Below are 19,471 nucleotides of genomic sequence, written 5' to 3' on the forward strand. Positions count from 1 at the left end.
AAGGAGATACCACTAGAACAAGTTTCAGTTGGTAATTTGTCCATGTTAGAAAATAAAATGAAGAAAACATAGAAATTAATTTTAAAGACGGATTTGACCTTATTTGTCTTGATGGATATAAATGATTTACGCTTTTTCGTGGAAGACGCTTTCTCCACAAAATTATCTTCTTCACAAGACGCTTGCTTTTCTTCGACTCCTCCGCATTCCGCAAGTCATTTTCTTTCTGAGAGGAGAAAACAATCAAACATGATCAAAGCGCTCTCTTTGCTGCTCCTCCAAGTTGCCTTCCTCTTCACGCTCTCAGAAGCCAAATCAAGCATCATACAGCCTGAACCGGCCAAAGACTTCAATATCAGCCAGATACAGGTAAATACAACAATCGGCAAATTAGCAAACTTTCGTTTAATTTGATATATTTTCAACTTCTGCTAACATTTGTATCTTCTTTTTCATACAAAAGAATGCGGGGACTTGTTCTTATACGGCGATTATAACCACAAGCTGCTCCTCAACGAGATACACAAGGGACCAGATCAGTATCTCCTTTGGGGATGCTTATGGCAACCAGGTTCTCTCTCTCTCTCTCTCTCTCTCTCTCTCTCTCTACTTACTCTAATTTGCCTGTTAAATTTCTCAGAAAAAGAGGGTTAATCGTAATATATGATAGGATTGTGTTTAGAAAACAAGCGTAGAGCATATGGGTATTTCAAAGAACAGAGCACAAATTGACCCTGACTGGAATTTAAGACCAACCCATGTCTTGAAATTGAAACCCTTACCCATGTAATTGGTATTAACTTATAATCAAAAGTTATTAGGATTGTTAAAAAGTATTATCTTGCTTAGTTCTAGTTTCTGGAACATGGAGAAACCAATGGAAGGAAGTTAGGTTCCAATTTTTTCTTGTAAATTTGGCAAGAAACAAACAAAAAATAAAGTATTTTCTTTGTCCCACCACCCCCACAGGAATTGTATTATGCTGTTTTAGTAGTACAAGGTGCACTTTTGTTTATATTTTATTTTATTTTAAAGTTTGGGTTTAGCGTGTTGAATGTAAAACTAATGTATTAGCTCTTAGATTTGGTTGCAGATACACCCAAGCTTTTTAGAATAAATCTAATGTGTTAAAATGGAAAACCAAATGCATTAGCATTAGATATGGTTGCATACACATCTTAACTTGTTAGAAAACTTAGAATCAAGTTAATGTGTTAAATGCTGAACACCAATGTATTAGTATTTAGATTTGGCTCCATATGTAACTTAACAGGATCAAATTTTTTTTTTCTGGGCAGATTTATGCACCGCGACTTGACGATGCATCTTCAAGAACATTCGAACGGTGTTCTACAGACACATTCGAGATATACGGACCCTGTGCATACCAAATCTGTTATCTGTATGTCTACAGAACAGGTCCGGATGGTTGGAAACCTGAGAATGTGAAAATCTATGGCCACAATTCCAGGGCTGTTACCTTTTCCTACAACACCTTCATTCCCAGTGATCTTTGGTACGGCTTTAACTTGTGCAACACTGCCTCCTCTTCTGCCCAGCCATCTGCTCAGAAATGGCTTATATATCTCATTGTTGGGCTTCTTGTTTTTCTTCAATTGTAATCTTAGTATTTTTCCCTATGCCCCTAGTCTCTTACATAGTTATACTTTTGTCAATGTTTAGAAGAAACAGAAGGTTGTATTTTTCTTACGGATTGGGCGATATATGAATCCCCTTTTTTACTAGATTACTACTATGAGTTTCATTTTTGTTAAGAGCACAATTAACCACGATACATTATCCTTGACATCCCAATGACAACATATAACAATTTCCAGCTGACAATTAATATCCTGACTCTCAAGTCTGGGAATTGGGGAAGAACAATGATGCCCAAATTTAATCTGGGGCTTATTAGCGTAATTAGCCTCCCCAAAAAAATTGTTTGAAGTCGTTTGAGCTATTATCTTTTAAAAGCCAATAAACAATATTGGGATGCCACGTTTTGTTTGTGTGCTGTGCATTGACCGGGCTACCTTCTTTTGCCGTACGCTAGATAGATATTTTACAACTGACGAGCACGTGGAAATCCAACGGTAGGAAACCAAAATTCGTAGCGGTACATGATCTAACGGCCCAAGAAGCCTTCACTCCTACAACCATAAAAGCCGCGAAACCCTAATTTATTTTCTCCTCTCTCATTCTCCTGCTAACGCACCTCACTGCCACAACTTTCTGTAGCAGGAGAAACCCGAAGCTCCGCCTCTTTCTCGTTTGTTCTCTCCCTCTTTCTGTTTCTCTATTTACACAGACATATACACACGTTTTCTCTCCTTAAAACGTCATGCCTTCGTTAGATATATCTGATTATCTACTCGCCGAGACCACTCCAAAGGAGAAAAAGGAGAAGAAGATGAAAAAGTCGAAAAGCGAAACCCTAGAAGCCGACTTTCCAAGTACTGAGAAGAAGGCGAAGAAAGACTCGAAGCTCAAAAAGCGTAAGGCTTTGGATGTCGAAGCCGACGAAGATAGGAGCGATACTAGCTCGGAGCTCGGCGAGGCCGTGAATGCCAAGTCCAAAAGCGAGGAGAAGACCAAGAAGAAGTCGAAGAAAGCCAAGGTGGAACAAGAGGAGGAGCCCAAGATTGAGGAGAAAAAGGCTGAAGAGGATCCTAATGCGGTCTCGCGGTTTCGGATTTCTGAGCCGTTGAAGGCCAAATTGAAGGAGAAGGGGATTGAGTCCTTGTTTTCCATTCAGGCCATGACCTTCGATACCATTTTGGATGGTTCTGATTTGGTGGGTCGGGCGCGCACTGGCCAGGTAATTTAATTTACTAATGAGGGCAGATTTTTTTTCTTCCATTGTATTGTGGTTTGTTTATTTGGATTGAAATATATTTTTCGGTAGAATTGGATTGAAATGCTTACCTTGTTAATGAGTTTAGTTTTCATTCAATTTCTAAATTGTACACTTATTGTTTTGCAATATTGCAGGGTAAAACTCTGGCTTTTGTGTTGCCCATTTTGGAGTCTTTAATAAATGGCCCTGCAAAAGCATTTAGAAAGACTGGGTATGGTAGAGCTCCAACTGTTATCGTACTTTTACCCACCAGGGAACTAGCGAAACAGGTATTTTTAATTTACCCCGACCTAATGCTTGCAATGTTGTTGCTTTGAGAGTATTCACTTTGACAATTTTTGGTTCATTCAGGTTTTTGCCGACTTTGAGTTTTATGGTGGTGCTATGGGGTTAGCAGCATGTTGTGTATACGGTGGATCTCCCTACCAGCCTCAAGAATATAAGTTGAAGAGAGGGGTTGATATTGTTATTGGAACACCCGGACGTATAAAGGTATTGGCTGTTGTCCATCATAGTTGAGTTCTTGTGCTAGCTCTGGCACTTTGCGGTATACTTGTAATTATAAATTACTTTTTTGGAAATTTGTAGGATCATATAGAGAAGGGAAATATCGACTTAAGTACCTTGAAGTTCCGGGTCCTTGATGAGGCTGATGAAATGCTGAGGATGGGGTTTGTTGACGATGTTGAACTCATTCTAGGTATGCTTTTGCAGTAATGTCAACATCCATTTTTGGTAGCATGTTTGATTATTTCCGTGACTGCTGCATATCTTCCAGTTAGTATTTTGTATCCATGCTTGTGGTTAGTGCAAATTTTTTTAAAATTGTACTTGTCCATCTGAAACATGGGATTATCTTATCTTTGTGTTTTGCAAAGACTTCTCTTGCTATTTGACTGCTGTCAAATCATGTTCTTTTGACATTAGACTGTCAAAGTTTCTTTCGTTGACAGGGGATAAATGGATTTTCAAAATTTTCTACGAGGTTGCTTATTCGTGCAAAATTTATGTGTCAAAGTCAAACTATGTTGCAGCTAAACATTTTCAAAGTGCTATGATCTGTGTGCTGTGTCACTACTCTTTAATTTGGTTGGTGGTGAGAATTTTAAATGGCAATTAATATCTCTTCGTTGGGTTTGCAGGAAAGGTGGGGGATGTAAGTAAAGTTCAAACGCTTCTCTTCAGTGCAACTTTGCCGGATTGGGTGAAAGGCGTAAGTATCTTAACTTAGATCCTGAATTTGGATGTCCTGAATGCAGTTTGTATACCTGAAACTTGTTTTGGTTTATAGCTGGATTTTGTTCTAACATTAGACCTTTCCTCCATCTTTGGCTCATGAATGATATTTTACTTTTCTTGTTTTCAGATTTCTTCTAGGTTTCTTAAACCAAATAAGAAAACTGCTGATCTGGTTGGTAATGAAAAAATGAAGGCCAGTCATAATGTTAGGCATATTGTTCTTCCTTGCTCCAGTTCAGCAAGATCACAACTTATTCCTGATATCATTCGTTGTTATAGCAGGTTGGTTTTTTTTTTCTAGTGCACAATAACATATGCTTTCTATTTTTAGTTTTGGGTAAATTGTTTGTAAATCTTTTTTCATGTACTGAAATGTATGTTTCTGACTCAGTGGAGGCCGCACAATCATTTTCACTGAGACTAAGGAAGCTGCTTCTGAACTTGCTGGGTTGCTGCCTGGAGCACGTGCTTTGCATGGGGACATACAGCAGGGTCAACGCGAGGTAAGTTGTTTAAGTACACGTTTTTTCCCCTTGTGTCTGTTCAGTTTTACTGAATTATGTAATTTCAGGGTTCTTTCCTTTGACATTAACATTACTTTTCTAATAAAGCTAAATATTTTTGTTTTTCTAATCCGAGAATCTATTTTTTCCTTTCTGTGGTCTGGTACTTTCAGGTCACACTTTCTGGTTTCAGGTCTGGCAAGTTTATGACATTAGTGGCCACAAATGTGGCAGCACGGGGATTGGATATCAATGACGTTCAATTAATTATCCAGGTTTGTCTCTGTGCATATTGGTAAGCTTTGTAATATTTATCAATCTCAGATACTTACTTTAATGTTTATTTTTCAGTGTGAACCTCCACGTGATGTAGAAGACTATATCCATCGATCTGGACGCACAGGCAGAGCTGGTAAATCTTGAAAAATTTGGCATTTCTTGTTTTCTTGTATTTTATTATTTAATGGCTGTACTTTTATGTGGTACTTAGCGGTGTGTCCATATTTTCAGGCAATAGTGGAGTTGCTGTAATGCTTTATGACCCCAGAAGGTCAAATGTTTCAAAAATCGAAAGAGAGTCGGGGGTGAAATTTGAACACATAACTGCTCCTAAGCCAGTTGATGTTGCCAAAGCAGTAGGTCAGGATGCAGCAGAAATGATAACCCGAATCTCTGATAGGTATAGTTGAGATTGCGATGCTTGTAACACTTTGATGTGATCAGGTTCATATTTTAATACTTTTTTAATTTCAGTGTAATACCCGCTTTCAAGTCTGTTGCCGAGGAGCTACTTAAGACCTCTGAACTATCTGCCGTTGAACTACTGGCAAAAGCACTTGCTAAGGCTGCTGTGAGCTTTTCTATTTCTTCCTTATTTGATGTGCTTTTTTATTTAAAAATAAAATGTCATTGTATTTCATGTTCTTTATTTATCAGCTTAAAAGTTGTTTATTGTATTGTGTGCAGGGCTACACCGAGATAAAGAAGAGATCACTTCTATCCTCTATGGAGAACCATGTCACAGTACTCCTTGAGGCTGGAAAACCTATTTATTCACCGTCGTAAGCACTTTTCACTTTTTGTCTTTTGTTTTAATTTTATGTCTCCTACATAATTACTAAAAGAAGGATATGCACTCGCCGCTGTCCCGTTCTTCTGTTTTAGTTTCACGTGCGGATACAAGTACTTGCTAATGTTGATTATTGGATTGGGAGTCACATTGTGAATTTTCATTCTATAGTTATATTTTATATTGATTTAGTTTGTGCACTTTTAGTAAAATGGTTTTTTAAAGTACTTCAGATTGCCAGTTAGTGGGTTTTCTGGTTAACCCTTCCTTTTATCTTTTTTAGTGTTGGCGTGTTAATTTGTTGATCATGTTTGACTCCTGATTTGCACCAACCTTGTTTCAGTTTTGCTTATGGGGTCTTGAGGAGGTTCTTGCCTGAGGAGAAGGTTGAGTCAGTGAAGGGTATGGCGCTAACAGCTGATGGAAAAGGTGCAGTGTTCGATGTAGCAGCTGAAGATTTGGATATGTTTCTTGCTGGTATTTTTCTTTCCACATCTCAATGTGAATTAGGTGTACAAAATTGGTTCGTGCATACAAATGTACCATGAACTCGCCTAATTCAATTATTTCTTTTTAGACATGGGAATTCTCGTCATGACAGATTTGTCTTGTCGTTGGTTGGTTTTCTTGTCTTACAAGTCTGATACTTGTAGTTGTATCATCTGTATTTTGGGTGCAGGTCAGGAAAATGCAGCTAGTGTGAGCATAGAGGTATTGGAATCACTGCCGAATTTACAAGAAAAAGAAGCAAGGGGAGGAAGATTTGGCGGTGGTGGTGGCTTCCGTGGTGGAAGGTTTGGCAGGGGTGGTGGTTCTGATAGAAGAAATGATAGGTTTTCAAACCGATCCGGTGGTGGGAGAGGTCGCAGCAACTATGGAAACAAATGGTGAAACCTTTTATCAACGTTTCTCAACGCCTAATCTGTTGTGAGCAACATAAAACAATAAAGGTTGCATTTACAATGGTTTCAAGTGGTGGAGGGGACGAGAAGCCAGTTGATCTGATGAGTGGGTGTAGAGCATATTTTGACAATGAAAATATTCAGTAGCGGGCCTTGGTTTGGCTCATTAAGGGATCATTTTTTTGTTCGTTTTGCGTATAGCCTATTATTCTGTCAACCCCCTTTTCTCTATTTTATTCTACAATTTTGTTCTTGTTTATTAGGTCTTAGGTGTTTTTTTGGGTTTCCTTTTTACCTTTTACTAGTCTATGAGATTTTCCCTATTTCCTTTCTGCTTCTCAATTTCGTGGAATGTAAGAACGGTTTCTAATTTGTAACTTTTTCTATTACCAGATATAAACAAAGATGAGTGCTATGTGTTTCGGTTGTTTTGTTCTTCTCATCTTATTTCCTTCCGAGACAATTTCTTAGAACTTGTGATCTAAGATGATGGTTAAATATTTCATATAACTCGCTTTCAACTCCAAATATAATTTTTCTAATTGGAATTATAACTTGTCAACTGAGGAGTTGATTTTGCCCTATCTTTCTAAGACTTTAACTAATTGGATTAATTATTACAATTTGTTTATTCAAGCTCTACTTTCTCGTACCGGGTTCCGTTGGTCCCAATTGGACAACAAAAAAATAAATAAAAATAAAACAGCTGTGCTTGGGGCTCACGACACGTCGTCGTATACGCACCCTCTCACCGAATTTCATTTCGTTCCCCCCGATTCTTCCAGCCCTTTCTTTCGGCGATAGGCAGAGTTCTTTGCTTCTTCTTCAACTTCTTCCGTTCCCGCTCTTAAACCCAGAAGAGCCAGTGATCCAAACCATATTTTCTCGCTGAAATTTCAAATCAGTGTTAGAAGTTTTTTCATTTTTTAAAGTTGAGACCTTGTTCGTCATGGGATGCTACAGAAGAGCAAAGCTTGCACTCGATGCCGTTCGCGGTTTCACAGCGAGGATTGTACCCAAAGTTGTAGCTAAAGAACCCATTTCGAGAGCTTTCTCAACCGAGTCTTCCACTTTGGCCTCCAACAAAGATAAGTTTTCTGGGTTTTCTTGGTGTTCTTCTCTTTCACAAAAATCAATTCCACAACTTGGATTTACCAGAAGAACACGGTACACTAGTCCCTTTCTTGATTCTGCCAAGAGATATTACTATGTCGATCGGAACAGCGTGCACCATTTTAAACCGAGAGGCCCCCGTAAGTGGTTTCAGAGTCCTAGAAACGTGTTCATTGTGGTTCTGGTGGGTTCTGGGGTTTTCATCACTGTGTATTTTGGGAATTTGGAGACTATTCCCTACACGAAGCGAACCCATTTTGTGATTTTGTCGAAAGCCTTGGAGAAGAAGATGGGAGAGTCCCAGTTTGAGCAATTGAAAGCCAGTTTCAAAGGGAAAATTTTGCCTGCTATACACCCAGACAGCGTCCGCGTTAGGTTGATTTCCAAGGATATAATTGAGGCGTTGCAGAGAGGGTTAAGGCATGAGGTGGGCTGGACTGACTTGGAGTATGCCTCTGATAGATTCGAGCCGGCACATGAAGGTAGTGGGCATGACACTTTGATGGCACTGAAGGACGTTGGAGAAGAGGTGAAGAAGTGGTCCCGTGAAGATGAGATTCTTGATGATGAATGGATTCAGAAGAGTAGGAAGACGGGTCAGGAACGAGGTACTAAAACTGCAACTTCGCATTTGGATCATCTGAATTGGGAGGTTTTGGTGGTGGATGAACCTGTTGTCAATGCATTTTGCTTGCCTGGCGGGAAGATTGTCGTCTTCACAGGGTTGCTGAAACATTTTAGAAGTGATGCTGAGATAGCTACGATCATTGGTCATGAGGTATGAAGATTTCATTGTTTGGTTTTGTTTACTTCTTTAGTGCTGTTATATGATTTGATTGGTTAATTAGTTGAACAATTGTGTGAAGATAAGATGTTAAAGTTCATTTTTTGGGTGGTGATAGGTTGGGCATGCGGTTGCTCGACATTCTGCAGAGGGCATTACAAAGAACCTGTGGTTTGCAATCCTGCAACTGATACTTTATCAGTTTGTTATGCCTGATGTTGTCAACACAATGTCCAATCTTTTCTTAAAGCTTCCTTTTTCTCGAAGGTACAGTACAGTTCATCTACTTCCTACCTTTTCAGTAATAACATCATATGATTAATTCTTGTTAGTGTTGGCTCATTCTGATGGCATTCTTGATTTGGTTGCAAACATAGATGGCGTCTTCTTTATTTATTTCTCACTAAAGGTTTTGGCTTAGTGTACTAGGAATGGAGTTGTTTACGGGTTAGATAATGGTATGGGTCATATTTGTTCACTAAAGGTTCTGACCTGGTTCTATTAAGATGTTTGAACATGTGAAGTCTCCCAAAAATGGTTTAAGAGCCTTGGAAAATATTTTGACAGTTTGACTTAATGAGAAAAAAGCTTTTACTATTTCAAGTCGGAGCTTCATTGTTCCAAACAATGGATTAATGCTAGTCTGGAAATGTGCTCAACATGAAATGTTTGCTATATGGATATGTGTTTACTGGTTATTTAAATATTCTGTCACTTGCTGGATATAACCAAATAAACAAGACAAAAACCCATGGGTTTCCAGCAAATGGAAAAAGGGGAATTGTATTATTACAAAGACCCTTGACACTCCCGGTCACTAATGCTTCACCAGGAAAGATGAGAGAGACTTCTTCCACTGTTCTGTTTGACCTCCAATATTACCTTACTGAATGATCCATTAGATGCACTGTGAAATGTGATTCTGTTGGGATTTTTCTTGTTGATTCTTTTGAAAGATCCATTAGATTCATCGTTATATCATTAGTGGTGAATTCTTGTTCGTTCTTGTACTCTTTTATGTTTTGCTCATAAAACTCTTGTATTTTTTAATATTTATTTTTAACATCAGTATTCATTTCAGTGTTTTCACTTGCTAAATGTAATTTCATCTCTTGTTTCTGACCATTAGGAACTTTGTTTGGTTTCTAAAAGGATTTTCAGTGTTTTTTGGGTAAAATGAACCTCATTGCACCTATAATATTTCACACTCTATAATGGTTTGTTTATATGGGATTTAATTTTGGAAAATATATATAACTAAATCTTGTGGACAGATGATGTTTGTTGGTCTGTAATTGTATCCACTGTAATATTGAGCAAAAGAAGAATAAAAATGGTATTTTTACTTACTGCAGTGGTAACATTTTCATAATCTAATGTGTATGTCGTTTTGAATGTTGTAGGATTAGTGTTTCTGGACTTACCAAATAGCTTTTGACTACCAGATCAGAGTTGTTTGGATTCACAATTGGATGTTTATATAAATTTGCTCTTTTTTTTTTTGTTTTTCTCATCATTATTAAGTCATTGTGTTTGCATAACAGCTGATAGCTTGACACAATTGTGAGCAGCTCAAACATATCATTTTCCATGTTCTAATGCTCATGCTCTTTCTCTTGATTAGGATGGAAATTGAAGCGGATCACATTGGGCTGCTGTTGGTTGCTTCTGCGGGATATGATCCTAGAGTGGCTCCAACGGTGTACGAGAAGTTGGGCAAAATTTCCGGTGAATCTGCACTGAGAGATTATCTTTCAACCCATCCATCCGGGAAAAAGAGAGCTCAGTTGCTTGCTCAAGCTAAGATAATGGAAGAAGCACTTGCCATATACCGGGATGTAAGAGCTGGACGTGGGGTTGAAGGTTTTCTTTAGGACGGTCCCTGCATTTGATCACCATTTAACTCCTAACTCCTGCCTGCCACAGTTCCATTTTTTATTTTTAACTTTTGGAGAGGATCCCTGTATCTGCATGTTTCCGGCTGCAAGATCCTTTCCAACTGAGTTTTGTCTTTGGTTTTAACTTTCAAGTGTAAATCGGAAATTTCGGCAGCCTTAAAAATATGCACAGAAATTTATGCTAAAGAGATACAAAGAAATGTGAATTATGCTGTTTTCCTTTAAAAATTAGTATTTCTTGAGTATGTGAAGTCTTGTTGTCGAGGCATTGAATCTGTTTGGTAAGATGAATAGGAAAAACATTATTATTTGGAATTCCATAATAACTGGGTTTGTTCAGGGTGGTTGGCCGAAGAAGGTCCAGGATTAGGAGGCTATTATTAGATGATGATCACATTGACCTAGGTGTAGGATTCGGTTCATTTCACCAATCTATTAAACTCAACGCAAGTGTAGTGTAGTATAGTAAACACGATTATAATATGGATGGTGGATAAAATAAATGATCTTATTTATTCCTATATATATATATATATATGTTTCATTCTTCCATGTCATTGCTTGGATTTGTACATAATTTTGTCTTTGTAATAACGATGATCAGTAAGTTATGCTAATAACCAGCTCTTATATCACTTCGCATTCGGCATACCACTATGTAAGGTCGTGATCAGAGCATCAATGATGGTTGGCCAAATGAATGAGTTTTCAAAGTTTGTTGAATACATCCTCGATTCGAAACAAACTTTGCAAACTATGGCATGGACAGGATGAAATTTCTATGGGGGTGATGTTGCTAATGAATGATATATTTTTTTCTTCGATATAATTGATTTTTTTTTAAATAAAAAGAAATTACATTAAGGATTTGCGTCGGATTCCTAATATCCGTAGATTATATAAAGCTTTACAAACAACAAAAAAAGGAAAATTATAGGACCAAATGGAAGGTTGCGTTTGATCATGGCCTAGCATTGCCAAAGCATATCCTACAAAGTTTGCTTTCCGATAAACATGCTGAAATAGAAAGATTTGATGCACTGTGAAATCAAAGTTTGCTATTGGAAGATCACCCTTTGCCAAGAATTCTATAGCGAGGGTTTTATATATGGCCTTTAGGTGAGGTTTTATTTTTTAATCATTGAATTAAATTGATTAATCTAATCCAACAGTTAAAAAATAAGACCTCATTTAAGGATCGTATATAAGGCCCTCACTATAGAATGACTACTTTTTACTTCCATTGGGCCCAATCTCACGATCCCTCCGCATGTATTGAATAAGGAAGCCCATGTCATTGTTTTGGGTTGGGTTGCCTTGGGGCCCAACCGTGGCTGCCATACCGCCCACGCGGCTAAGATGAAATCGATAACCATTCTCGGTCACTGAAGCTGAGGCAGAGTAAAATGGTGAGAGTGAAGATGTTCACGTTTCAGATAAACGGATTCGATGGGCATGACCGAGTTCGTATTGTCGTGCCTGAACATCTGAACTGTAAGCCTCCTATTACGACATGTTTTTATTTCGAAGAAATTAATTGTTGCTAAATTTATCTGCAATTGTTTGCGGTTGGAGGATTCTTTTCAACTGAAACTTATGCTGAAGATATATGTGAAATATGGGGTTCTCTTCTCTTTTACTTTAATTTTAATCTTTGTTTTCTGTGCTTGCTTGCTGCGTTTGATGATGCTTAAGATTTAAAACATGGGCTTCCTTTAGAAAGTTGAGTAAAAAAATATGAAATCTCGCGTCCAAATTCTAATCCCTGTTTATTTCCTGAGTAGGATAAAATTTGAAGCACCATGTTGAAGATGGGCTTCAATGCATTTTGCTTGCCTGGCAGGAAGATTGTCGTCTTCACGGAGTTGCTGAAACATTTTAGAAGTGATGCTGAGATAGCTACGATCATTGGTCATGAGGTCTGAAGATTTCATTGTTTGGTTTTGTTTACTTCTTTGGCGCTGTTATATGATTTGATTGGTTAATTAGTTGAACAATTGTGTGAAGATAAGATGATAAAGTTCTCTTTCTGGGTGGTGATAGGTTGGGCATGCGGTTGCTCGACATTCTGCAGGGGGCATTACAAAGAACCTGTGGTTTGCAATCATGCAACTGATACGTTATAAGTTTGTTATGCCTGATGTTGTCAACGCAATGTCCAATCTTTTCTTAAGGCTTCCTTTTTCTCGAAGGTACAGTACAGTTCATCTACTTCCTACCTTTTCAGTAATAACATCATATGATTAATTCTTGTTAGTGTTGGCTGCATTCCTGGTTTGGTTGCAAACATAGATGGCGTCTTCATTATTTATTTCTCCCCAAAGGTTTTGGCTTAGAGTACTAATTGAATACTATACACGGCATCTTCTTTTTGAATATTACCTCAATTTTATAAAATTTCTAAAAATCCTTATTGAATACTGATGTACCCCTCTTAAGTATAGGGGTCCAATTACAAGCCTTCATTCATAGTACAAATTTTTGTTCAGACAAAAAAGAAAAGAAAAAGGAGGGTTAATAAAACAAATCAGCATATTTATTTCTTATATTCTTCCCCTCGTATTTTCCTGGAAATTTTCAATGTCTAATGCTGCCTCTGTTAAAGGTAACCCATTAATTGGTAATGGTATCAAAATAGGACCTCCCTCCTCCACCTACATACCCACTGCCGTCATTGCCTCTGTATCTGCCTTCTACCCACGTTCCATCTCATCTCCATATGGATCCCCACACTCATAGCTCCATATCATCATCATTTTATAATAATAGCCCAATTCTAGGCCTTGAGCTCAATGAATCAAATCACTTCAAATTGATTGTTTTAAGACAAATAATGTGACATAAGTGCATACATCTTATTTAGGGCTACCATGTAATGTATTTCGACGATTGGACCCTTCTATATTTTAGGTTACCCTTAACAAAAATCATTAGGTTATTTGGTCATATAAAATGTGCAAAATACCAGTTGGTGAGATAAAACGGAAACATTAAATGTGGATAATCCTTGAAAACTCAACGGTGTCTGCATCTCAGAAATATGATATCTTTATTTTAAGAAAAATAAGGATACTCAACCCCAGTGTCATTGTGTGTGTATATATATATGACGATGATGAAGGGTTTCTTTTCGTCATCATCCTCAGCCATGAGTTCTGTCATGGACTTTCTTTCTACTCCTTTACCTCCCATAGCAATAACCTTATCAGTAATTTTAGCTATACTTGTGATCATATCCCATGCTAGAAGATTGGGCACTGAGGACAAAAAGAGATACCATCCTGTTGTGACAACCTTTTTAAACGTCCTGATCAACTTCTCTAGGCTACACGATTACATGACTGAGCTTGCATGCAAACACAAAACTTACAGTCCTCTCAGCACACCCAAACTCACTCCAAGACAAAGCCAAAGGACAGTCATGCAAAGGACCAACGGTCATCTCTCTTGTGCTAACGTATATAGATGTGATAGAGTTATAGAATATACCTTTATACCTTTTTTGTGCCCTACCTCTCTCTAGGGTTTTCCTTTTCTGTATAAAAGCAATAGCTCAGGAATCGTAAAGGCACGCTGGGCCATTCTGAATATATGAAATACATTTGTATCTCAACTTTCCTCTTCTGTAAAACCTTCTAAAGAACTTTCATAAGTTATGCTAACAGCTGTTATCACTTCCCCTTCTGCAACCACGTGGTCAGAGCATAAATTGGCTGTAAGTAAAGTCGTCATAAAGAAAACATTATTTTTTGGGATTCCATTATAACCTTGTGGATGGCCAAACGAGGCCTTGGATTATGAATTTGATGTCAGTCCACTGGGAGATAAAGTGGTGCTGTAACATTATATATATGTAACAAGTGTTTCTTTCGTTCATCATCGGATGAGTATCATGGATTTTCTTCCTATTTCCTTATCTCCCATTGCAATAAGTTTAGCAGTAATTTTAGCTGTACTTATGATCAGAGTCCATTTGGGTACTGAGAAGAACAAAAAGAGATACCATCCTGTTGTCGCAACCTTCTTAAGCGCCCTCATCAACTTCTCTAGGCTACACGATTACATGACTGAGTTAGCATGCAAACACAAAACTTATCGGGTGCTTAACTTGTTCACAAATTTTGTTTTCACCACAGATCCTGCAAATGTGGAATATATCCTCAAAACAAACTTTGCAAACTACGGCAAGGTATGTGTTCAATTGTTCTTAAGTAACTACTATATCAATGCAATTACATATCTTGTCCTTCCTTACTTTCATTCATCTAACATATTTTATATACTAAAACTATAGAAGCAAATTAACATGCCAAAGATATCAAACATGATTAGCCCCAAATCCTGACCTGCTGCTGCAGGGGTTGTACCTCTACAACATTTTGTCAGATGGTTTGGGTAGTGGGATCTTCGCCGTGGATGGCGAAAAATGGGTACATCTAAGGAAGGTAGCAAGCAATGAATTATCAACCAAAGCGGTGAGAGACTTCAGCGGTGCTGTTTTCAAAAACAATGGTGTAAAACTTGCTCGGATAATTTCTGCAGCTGCAACCTCCGACCAAGCAATAGACATCCAAGTAAGCTTGCATTGCATTGTTATTTGATTTCTTCTGTAGATATTTTAATCTTGACGTTTTGTTTGTTTTTGGGAAGGATTTGTTTATGAAAGCAGCCTTAGATTCAATCGTCAAGGTTCTCCTTGGTATCGAAGTAGACACCATGTATGGGACAAATGAAGAAGCTACCCGGTTTTCCAATGCTTTTGATGTAGTAAATGAGATGACCTTGTATCGTTGCGTTGATTTCTCCTGGAAGATTAAAAAGTTGTTAGACATTGGATCAGAAGCCATGCTAAGGAAGAATTTAAAAGTGGTAGATGAGTTTGTTTATAACTTAATCAAAAGCAAGACTGAAACAGTTCCTAATTCAGGAGATGATCCACATGTGAGTTATCTTCTGGCTTCCAGTCCATATCTGTTTTGTTCTAGATTAATTGAATTAAATTATTATTATTATTATTATTATTATTATTATTAATGCAACTGAATGAGTGGCAGTTGAAGAGAAGAGACATTGTTTCGAGGCTTTTGGAATCGAGGGAGACTGATCCGAAGTACTTGAGAGACATGATCTTCAGTCTGGTTGTTGCTGGAAAAGACACAACGGCTAGCACTCTTTCATGGTTTATTTATATGATCTGCAAGCATCCTCATATACAGGAAAAGATTGCACAGGAACTTAGAGAAGCAACAAATATGAAGGATAATTCAAGCATTGATGAGCTTGCCGACAACCTTACTGAAGAAGCCCTTGACAAAATGCAATATCTGGTTGCAGCTTTGACTGAGACAACCAGGCTCTACCCTGCAGTTCCATTGGTAATTTTATCTTTTAGCATCTGAAATCTAATGCCTGAATTTGGATCTATCTTTATTTTTTTACTTATCAATGAACAAAGGATCAAGTTTGTGTCATGGTGTCATAGAATGCGAAGATTTGTTCATGTGACGATACTTGGCCAGATGGATTTAGTGTAAAAAAAGGGGATTTGGTGGGATACCACGCTTATGGCATGGGGAGGATGAAATTTCTATGGGGTGATGATGCAGAAGAATTTCGGCCAGAGAGATGGCTCGACGAAAATGGGGTTTTCAAGCAAGAAAGCTCTTTCAAATTCACAGCCTTCAGTGTATGGAAAGAATGTTGAGATATCATCACTGATACATATTACACATGTTTTCTTGTTTGCTGGAGAGAAATTATTTTAATTCTGAAGAAATTTAAATTATGATTTACACAGGCCGGTCCAAGGATTTGTCTAGGGAAGGACTTTGCTCAAAGAGAGACGACGATGTTTTCTGCTGTACTTGTTGGCAGCTACATATTCAAGCTGAGGGATGAGAACAAAGTGGCCAACTACAAGACCAAGATCACCCACCATATTGAGGGAGGCCTTTATGTGCAAGCGTCTCCAAGATTTGCGCATGCAATGCAAGACCTTAATTAGATATATGTATGCCTTAAACTTCCAGTACTTTTTCTATATATTTATTGTTTTACTTCTTAATTATCATAACAAAAGAAGCAGCCTATAGTTCTTTCATTACGTATTTGGTGACACAAATGCGTTCGTTTGTAAGCATTGTTGTTTTGCATTGCATTGGACCAACCTTATCACTATATTATGAATAATTGCTCGATCTCCAACAAAATTAATTATCTTCCCTTATGTTGTATTGATATATTTCTTTCTTTCATCTCATTGAAATCAAATGTGATACGGTGGAAAGTAGATCTTGGACATTTTTCTAACTTTAAATATAAAATACCACGAAATTAGAAGGTACTTGAGATAGCCAACTCACTTTTACAGTTTACCGGAAGTATGCAGCACGCACCCTAGTAACAGCTCAGCCAGAGATAGGCTCGCATGATTGCATCGGCCCTTGAAAATTCGGAAGACCGAGTGTCATTTACGTCCGATCGGGCCTGGGTTCAAATGAGACAACCAGACTATACCCTGCTGTTCCACTTGTGATTATAATTCAAACATAATTGCAAGGCTAAGCTGATATAAACAACATTGTCTGCTGACCTTTCTGAATTTGAATCTTTATAATTACTTTTAACAAGTTTTATTCGTATTAGCGTGTGGTCGTTCTGATTCAATTAAAAAAGATAAGCTGAAGATATATACAAAGAAGAGTAGAAAGGTGAAATATTAAGACTTGGGCTTCCTTAAAAAAGATATATAAATCTCTCTGCCATTTAAATCTCCAGAGAATGAATGGCTGAAAATCCAAATGCCAAGTCTTAGGAGCACGCTACTACACTTGCTCGAGGAGTTCAAGAACATTAGAGAGCTTAAGAAAATTCATACCCAAATCATAAAGTCTCCATTTTTATCCACAGATGACCAAGCTTTCCTCATTACCCGTCTCCTATTCTTCTCCGCCATTTCTGATTCTGATTCGGGTTCTCACAGATACGCTGCCCATGTCTTTCGGGCCATAAAGGATCCGAATCTCTACGTCTATAACGTCATGATCAGAGCATATGTGTGTACAAAGGATGAAACTCTTTCTTCGTTTGGGTCCTTGTTGCTGTATAAGCAAATGCTCTGCGATGGCATTTCCCCTAATTGTCTCACTTTTCCGTTCCTTGTAAAAGAATGCACGAGTAGGTTTGATGGCGGCACAGGCCGGAGTTTCCATGCACAAGTCGTTAAGTATGGGCTGGACAATGATGTTTTTGTTCAAAATTCGTTGATTGGTATGTACTCTGCATGTGGGTTTCTGAATAGTGCACGTACATTGTTTGATGAAATGTTGGAAAGGGATGTTGTTTCTTGGAACTCGATGATAAAGGGGTATTTGAGAAGTGGGAATCTTGATGTGGCATTGAATCTGTTTGGGAAGATGAACAAGAGAAACATCATTACTTGGAATTCCATGATTACTGGGTTTGTTCAAGGTGGTCGGCCAAAGGAGGCCTTGGAACTTTTCCATGAAATGCAGATCACTAGTGGTGATATGGTTAAACCGGATAAGATCACAATTGCCAGTGTCCTTGCAGCTTGTGCTCATCTTGGTGCAATTGATCATGGGATATGGGTGCATGCGTACCTGAGGAGAAGTGGCCTGGAGAGTGATGTGGTTATTGGGACAGCTCTGGTTGACATGTACGGTAAGTGTGGATGTGTGGACAAAGCGTATGAGGTCTTTCAGGAAATGCTCAACAAGGATACTTTGGCATGGACAGCTATGATTTCAGTGTTGGCTCTCCATGGGTTTGGAAATGAGGCTTTTGACATTTTTAAACAGATGGAAACAACTGGGGTGAAGCCAAACCATGTGACATTTGTCGGGCTATTGTCAGCTTGTGCTCATTCTGGTTTAGTAGAGAAAGGTCGCTGGTGTTTTAATGTGATGAAGTGTGTTTACTTAATTGAACCGCAGCTCTATCACTATGCATGCATGGTTGATATTCTTAGTCGTGCCGGGCTGATTGAAGAGGCAGAACGGTTTATAAGAAGCATGCCAATGAAGCCAGATGCATTTGTTTGGGGTGCATTACTCGGAGGCTGTCAAATACATGGAAAGGTCGAGTTAGGAGAAAGGCTGGCGCAGTATTTAATTGGTTTGGAACCTCTGAACCATGCTTTTTATGTTAACTTGTGTGATATATATGCCAAAGCTAATAGATTTGATGATGTAAAGAGAATCAAATCCTTAATGAAAGAAAGAGGGATAAAAAAGGAAGTCCCAGGCTCTAGCATGATTGAAATTGATGGGGTTGTTCTTGAATTTTCTGTGAGAGGATCACCAGATGTTGTAATGGAGGAAGTATTGTTGGTCTTGTATCAGTTGAGCCAAAGGGGGCCTTGGACTGTTAAGTTTATGATTGAATAGCGGTTACTGGTAGCTTTCAAAATCTATCTAAATATTGTCTAGAGATCCGCACATATGAAAGAATAAATCAAAGAAGTGGGGTGCAACTAGAGGACTTCCGAGAAGGTCACTCTTCCTAGTAGGCTAGCACACTCTCGCCTAAAGGAATGGTTCCCTCTTGAAATTCTGATTATCAAATTGCTGTGCAAATGCTAATTTCAGTGTAAGATCTCACATCAACCAACGGAGAGGGGGTGATGTGCCTTACTGATGGATTGGCAGAGAAGGAAATTGCCTTGCTGATAGATTGGCAGCTCTAGGCTTGCAACTGGAGAGGGGATGCAGAATTTGGGATAGTATGCCGGAAGGGCTTGGGCTTTTTTTCTTGGAGGATTTGAGCGGGGTTTCAAGCCTCTCTCTCTCTCTCTCTCTCTCTCTATCTATATATATAGCTTCTGTTAAATCACACACACACCAAAAAAAAAAAAAACAGGTGTTTCTTTTCTTCCTCATCCCCATGGGTGCAATGGATTTTCTTTCCACTCCGATACCTCCCATAGCAATAAGTTTAGTAGTAACTAGCAAGGGCGCCCGCGCGATGCTGCGGGTTTTGAAATTGCGTCAAATGTGTATAAAATCGTTAAAATATGTAAGAAACATGGCTTTGTTTATATGTATATTGAGATCTAAATAGTGGCATCATGCTTAGTTTAGTA

The 19,471-nt window shown here is 38.3% G+C and overlaps 5 protein-coding genes across 7 annotated transcripts; all 5 read left to right on the forward strand.

Moving 5' to 3' along the window:
• Positions 142–1,750, forward strand: LOC18785524 (embryo-specific protein ATS3B). The gene is made up of 3 exons (XM_020556206.1): positions 142–369; positions 464–571; positions 1,299–1,750. The coding sequence occupies exons 1-3, from the start codon at positions 250–252 to the stop codon at positions 1,620–1,622; spliced, it is 552 nt and encodes a 183-aa protein (XP_020411795.1). The 5' UTR covers positions 142–249; the 3' UTR covers positions 1,623–1,750.
• LOC18784897 (DEAD-box ATP-dependent RNA helicase 7) lies at positions 2,185–7,004 on the forward strand. Its single transcript, XM_007220155.2, has 14 exons — positions 2,185–2,821; positions 2,995–3,129; positions 3,212–3,352; positions 3,449–3,560; positions 4,003–4,073; positions 4,227–4,381; positions 4,491–4,602; positions 4,776–4,877; positions 4,954–5,014; positions 5,113–5,281; positions 5,356–5,452; positions 5,569–5,663; positions 6,015–6,148; positions 6,351–7,004. The coding sequence occupies exons 1-14, from the start codon at positions 2,345–2,347 to the stop codon at positions 6,560–6,562; spliced, it is 2,073 nt and encodes a 690-aa protein (XP_007220217.1). The 5' UTR covers positions 2,185–2,344; the 3' UTR covers positions 6,563–7,004.
• On the forward strand, positions 7,093–10,619 carry LOC18786766. Its single transcript, XM_007220404.2, has 3 exons — positions 7,093–8,464; positions 8,589–8,737; positions 10,095–10,619. The coding sequence occupies exons 1-3, from the start codon at positions 7,523–7,525 to the stop codon at positions 10,342–10,344; spliced, it is 1,341 nt and encodes a 446-aa protein (XP_007220466.1). The 5' UTR covers positions 7,093–7,522; the 3' UTR covers positions 10,345–10,619.
• Positions 11,754–16,590, forward strand: LOC18787007 (cytochrome P450 704C1). 3 transcript variants are annotated; one of them, XM_020557054.1, is made up of 9 exons: positions 11,754–11,862; positions 12,153–12,287; positions 12,412–12,560; positions 14,505–14,557; positions 14,755–14,942; positions 15,019–15,309; positions 15,423–15,743; positions 15,851–16,054; positions 16,166–16,590. In XM_020557054.1, the coding sequence occupies exons 2-9, from the start codon at positions 12,171–12,173 to the stop codon at positions 16,370–16,372; spliced, it is 1,530 nt and encodes a 509-aa protein (XP_020412643.1). In that variant the 5' UTR covers positions 11,754–11,862; positions 12,153–12,170; the 3' UTR covers positions 16,373–16,590. The 3 variants fall into 3 exon arrangements, with proteins under 3 accessions (XP_020412643.1, XP_020412644.1, XP_007219502.2); XM_020557055.1 differs by having other exon boundaries at positions 12,212–12,287; XM_007219440.2 differs by lacking the exons at positions 11,754–11,862; positions 12,153–12,287; positions 12,412–12,560 and adding an exon at positions 13,335–13,692 and having other exon boundaries at positions 14,419–14,557; positions 14,727–14,942.
• On the forward strand, positions 17,111–19,471 carry LOC109947212 (pentatricopeptide repeat-containing protein At5g66520-like). Its single transcript, XM_020557053.1, has one exon. The coding sequence runs from the start codon at positions 17,169–17,171 to the stop codon at positions 18,774–18,776; it is 1,608 nt and encodes a 535-aa protein (XP_020412642.1). The 5' UTR covers positions 17,111–17,168; the 3' UTR covers positions 18,777–19,471.

This window comes from Prunus persica, chromosome G2, assembly GCF_000346465.2.
Source record: "Prunus persica cultivar Lovell chromosome G2, Prunus_persica_NCBIv2, whole genome shotgun sequence".
Taxonomy (NCBI): domain Eukaryota; kingdom Viridiplantae; phylum Streptophyta; class Magnoliopsida; order Rosales; family Rosaceae; genus Prunus; species Prunus persica.

Excerpts from the sequence above, each read along its gene's own strand:
- LOC18787007 (XM_007219440.2), top strand. The coding sequence starts at position 13,475 with ATGACGATGATGAAGGGTTTCTTTTCGTCATCATCCTCAGCCATGAGT. Across the intron at positions 14,943-15,018 it reads ACCAAGCAATAGACATCCAA|GATTTGTTTATGAAAGCAGC; the intron begins GTAAGCTTGCAT and ends GTTTTTGGGAAG. Across the intron at positions 16,055-16,165 it reads TCAAATTCACAGCCTTCAGT|GCCGGTCCAAGGATTTGTCT; the intron begins GTATGGAAAGAA and ends TGATTTACACAG.
- LOC109947212 (XM_020557053.1), top strand. The coding sequence starts at position 17,169 with ATGCCAAGTCTTAGGAGCACGCTACTACACTTGCTCGAGGAGTTCAAG.
- LOC18785524 (XM_020556206.1), top strand. The coding sequence starts at position 250 with ATGATCAAAGCGCTCTCTTTGCTGCTCCTCCAAGTTGCCTTCCTCTTC. Across the intron at positions 370-463 it reads TCAATATCAGCCAGATACAG|AATGCGGGGACTTGTTCTTA; the intron begins GTAAATACAACA and ends TTCATACAAAAG. Across the intron at positions 572-1,298 it reads GGGATGCTTATGGCAACCAG|ATTTATGCACCGCGACTTGA; the intron begins GTTCTCTCTCTC and ends TTTTCTGGGCAG.
- LOC18786766 (XM_007220404.2), top strand. The coding sequence starts at position 7,523 with ATGGGATGCTACAGAAGAGCAAAGCTTGCACTCGATGCCGTTCGCGGT. Across the intron at positions 8,465-8,588 it reads CTACGATCATTGGTCATGAG|GTTGGGCATGCGGTTGCTCG; the intron begins GTATGAAGATTT and ends GGGTGGTGATAG. Across the intron at positions 8,738-10,094 it reads AAGCTTCCTTTTTCTCGAAG|GATGGAAATTGAAGCGGATC; the intron begins GTACAGTACAGT and ends TCTCTTGATTAG.
- LOC18784897 (XM_007220155.2), top strand. The coding sequence starts at position 2,345 with ATGCCTTCGTTAGATATATCTGATTATCTACTCGCCGAGACCACTCCA. Across the intron at positions 4,382-4,490 it reads ATCATTCGTTGTTATAGCAG|TGGAGGCCGCACAATCATTT; the intron begins GTTGGTTTTTTT and ends TTTCTGACTCAG. Across the intron at positions 4,878-4,953 it reads ACGTTCAATTAATTATCCAG|TGTGAACCTCCACGTGATGT; the intron begins GTTTGTCTCTGT and ends TTTATTTTTCAG.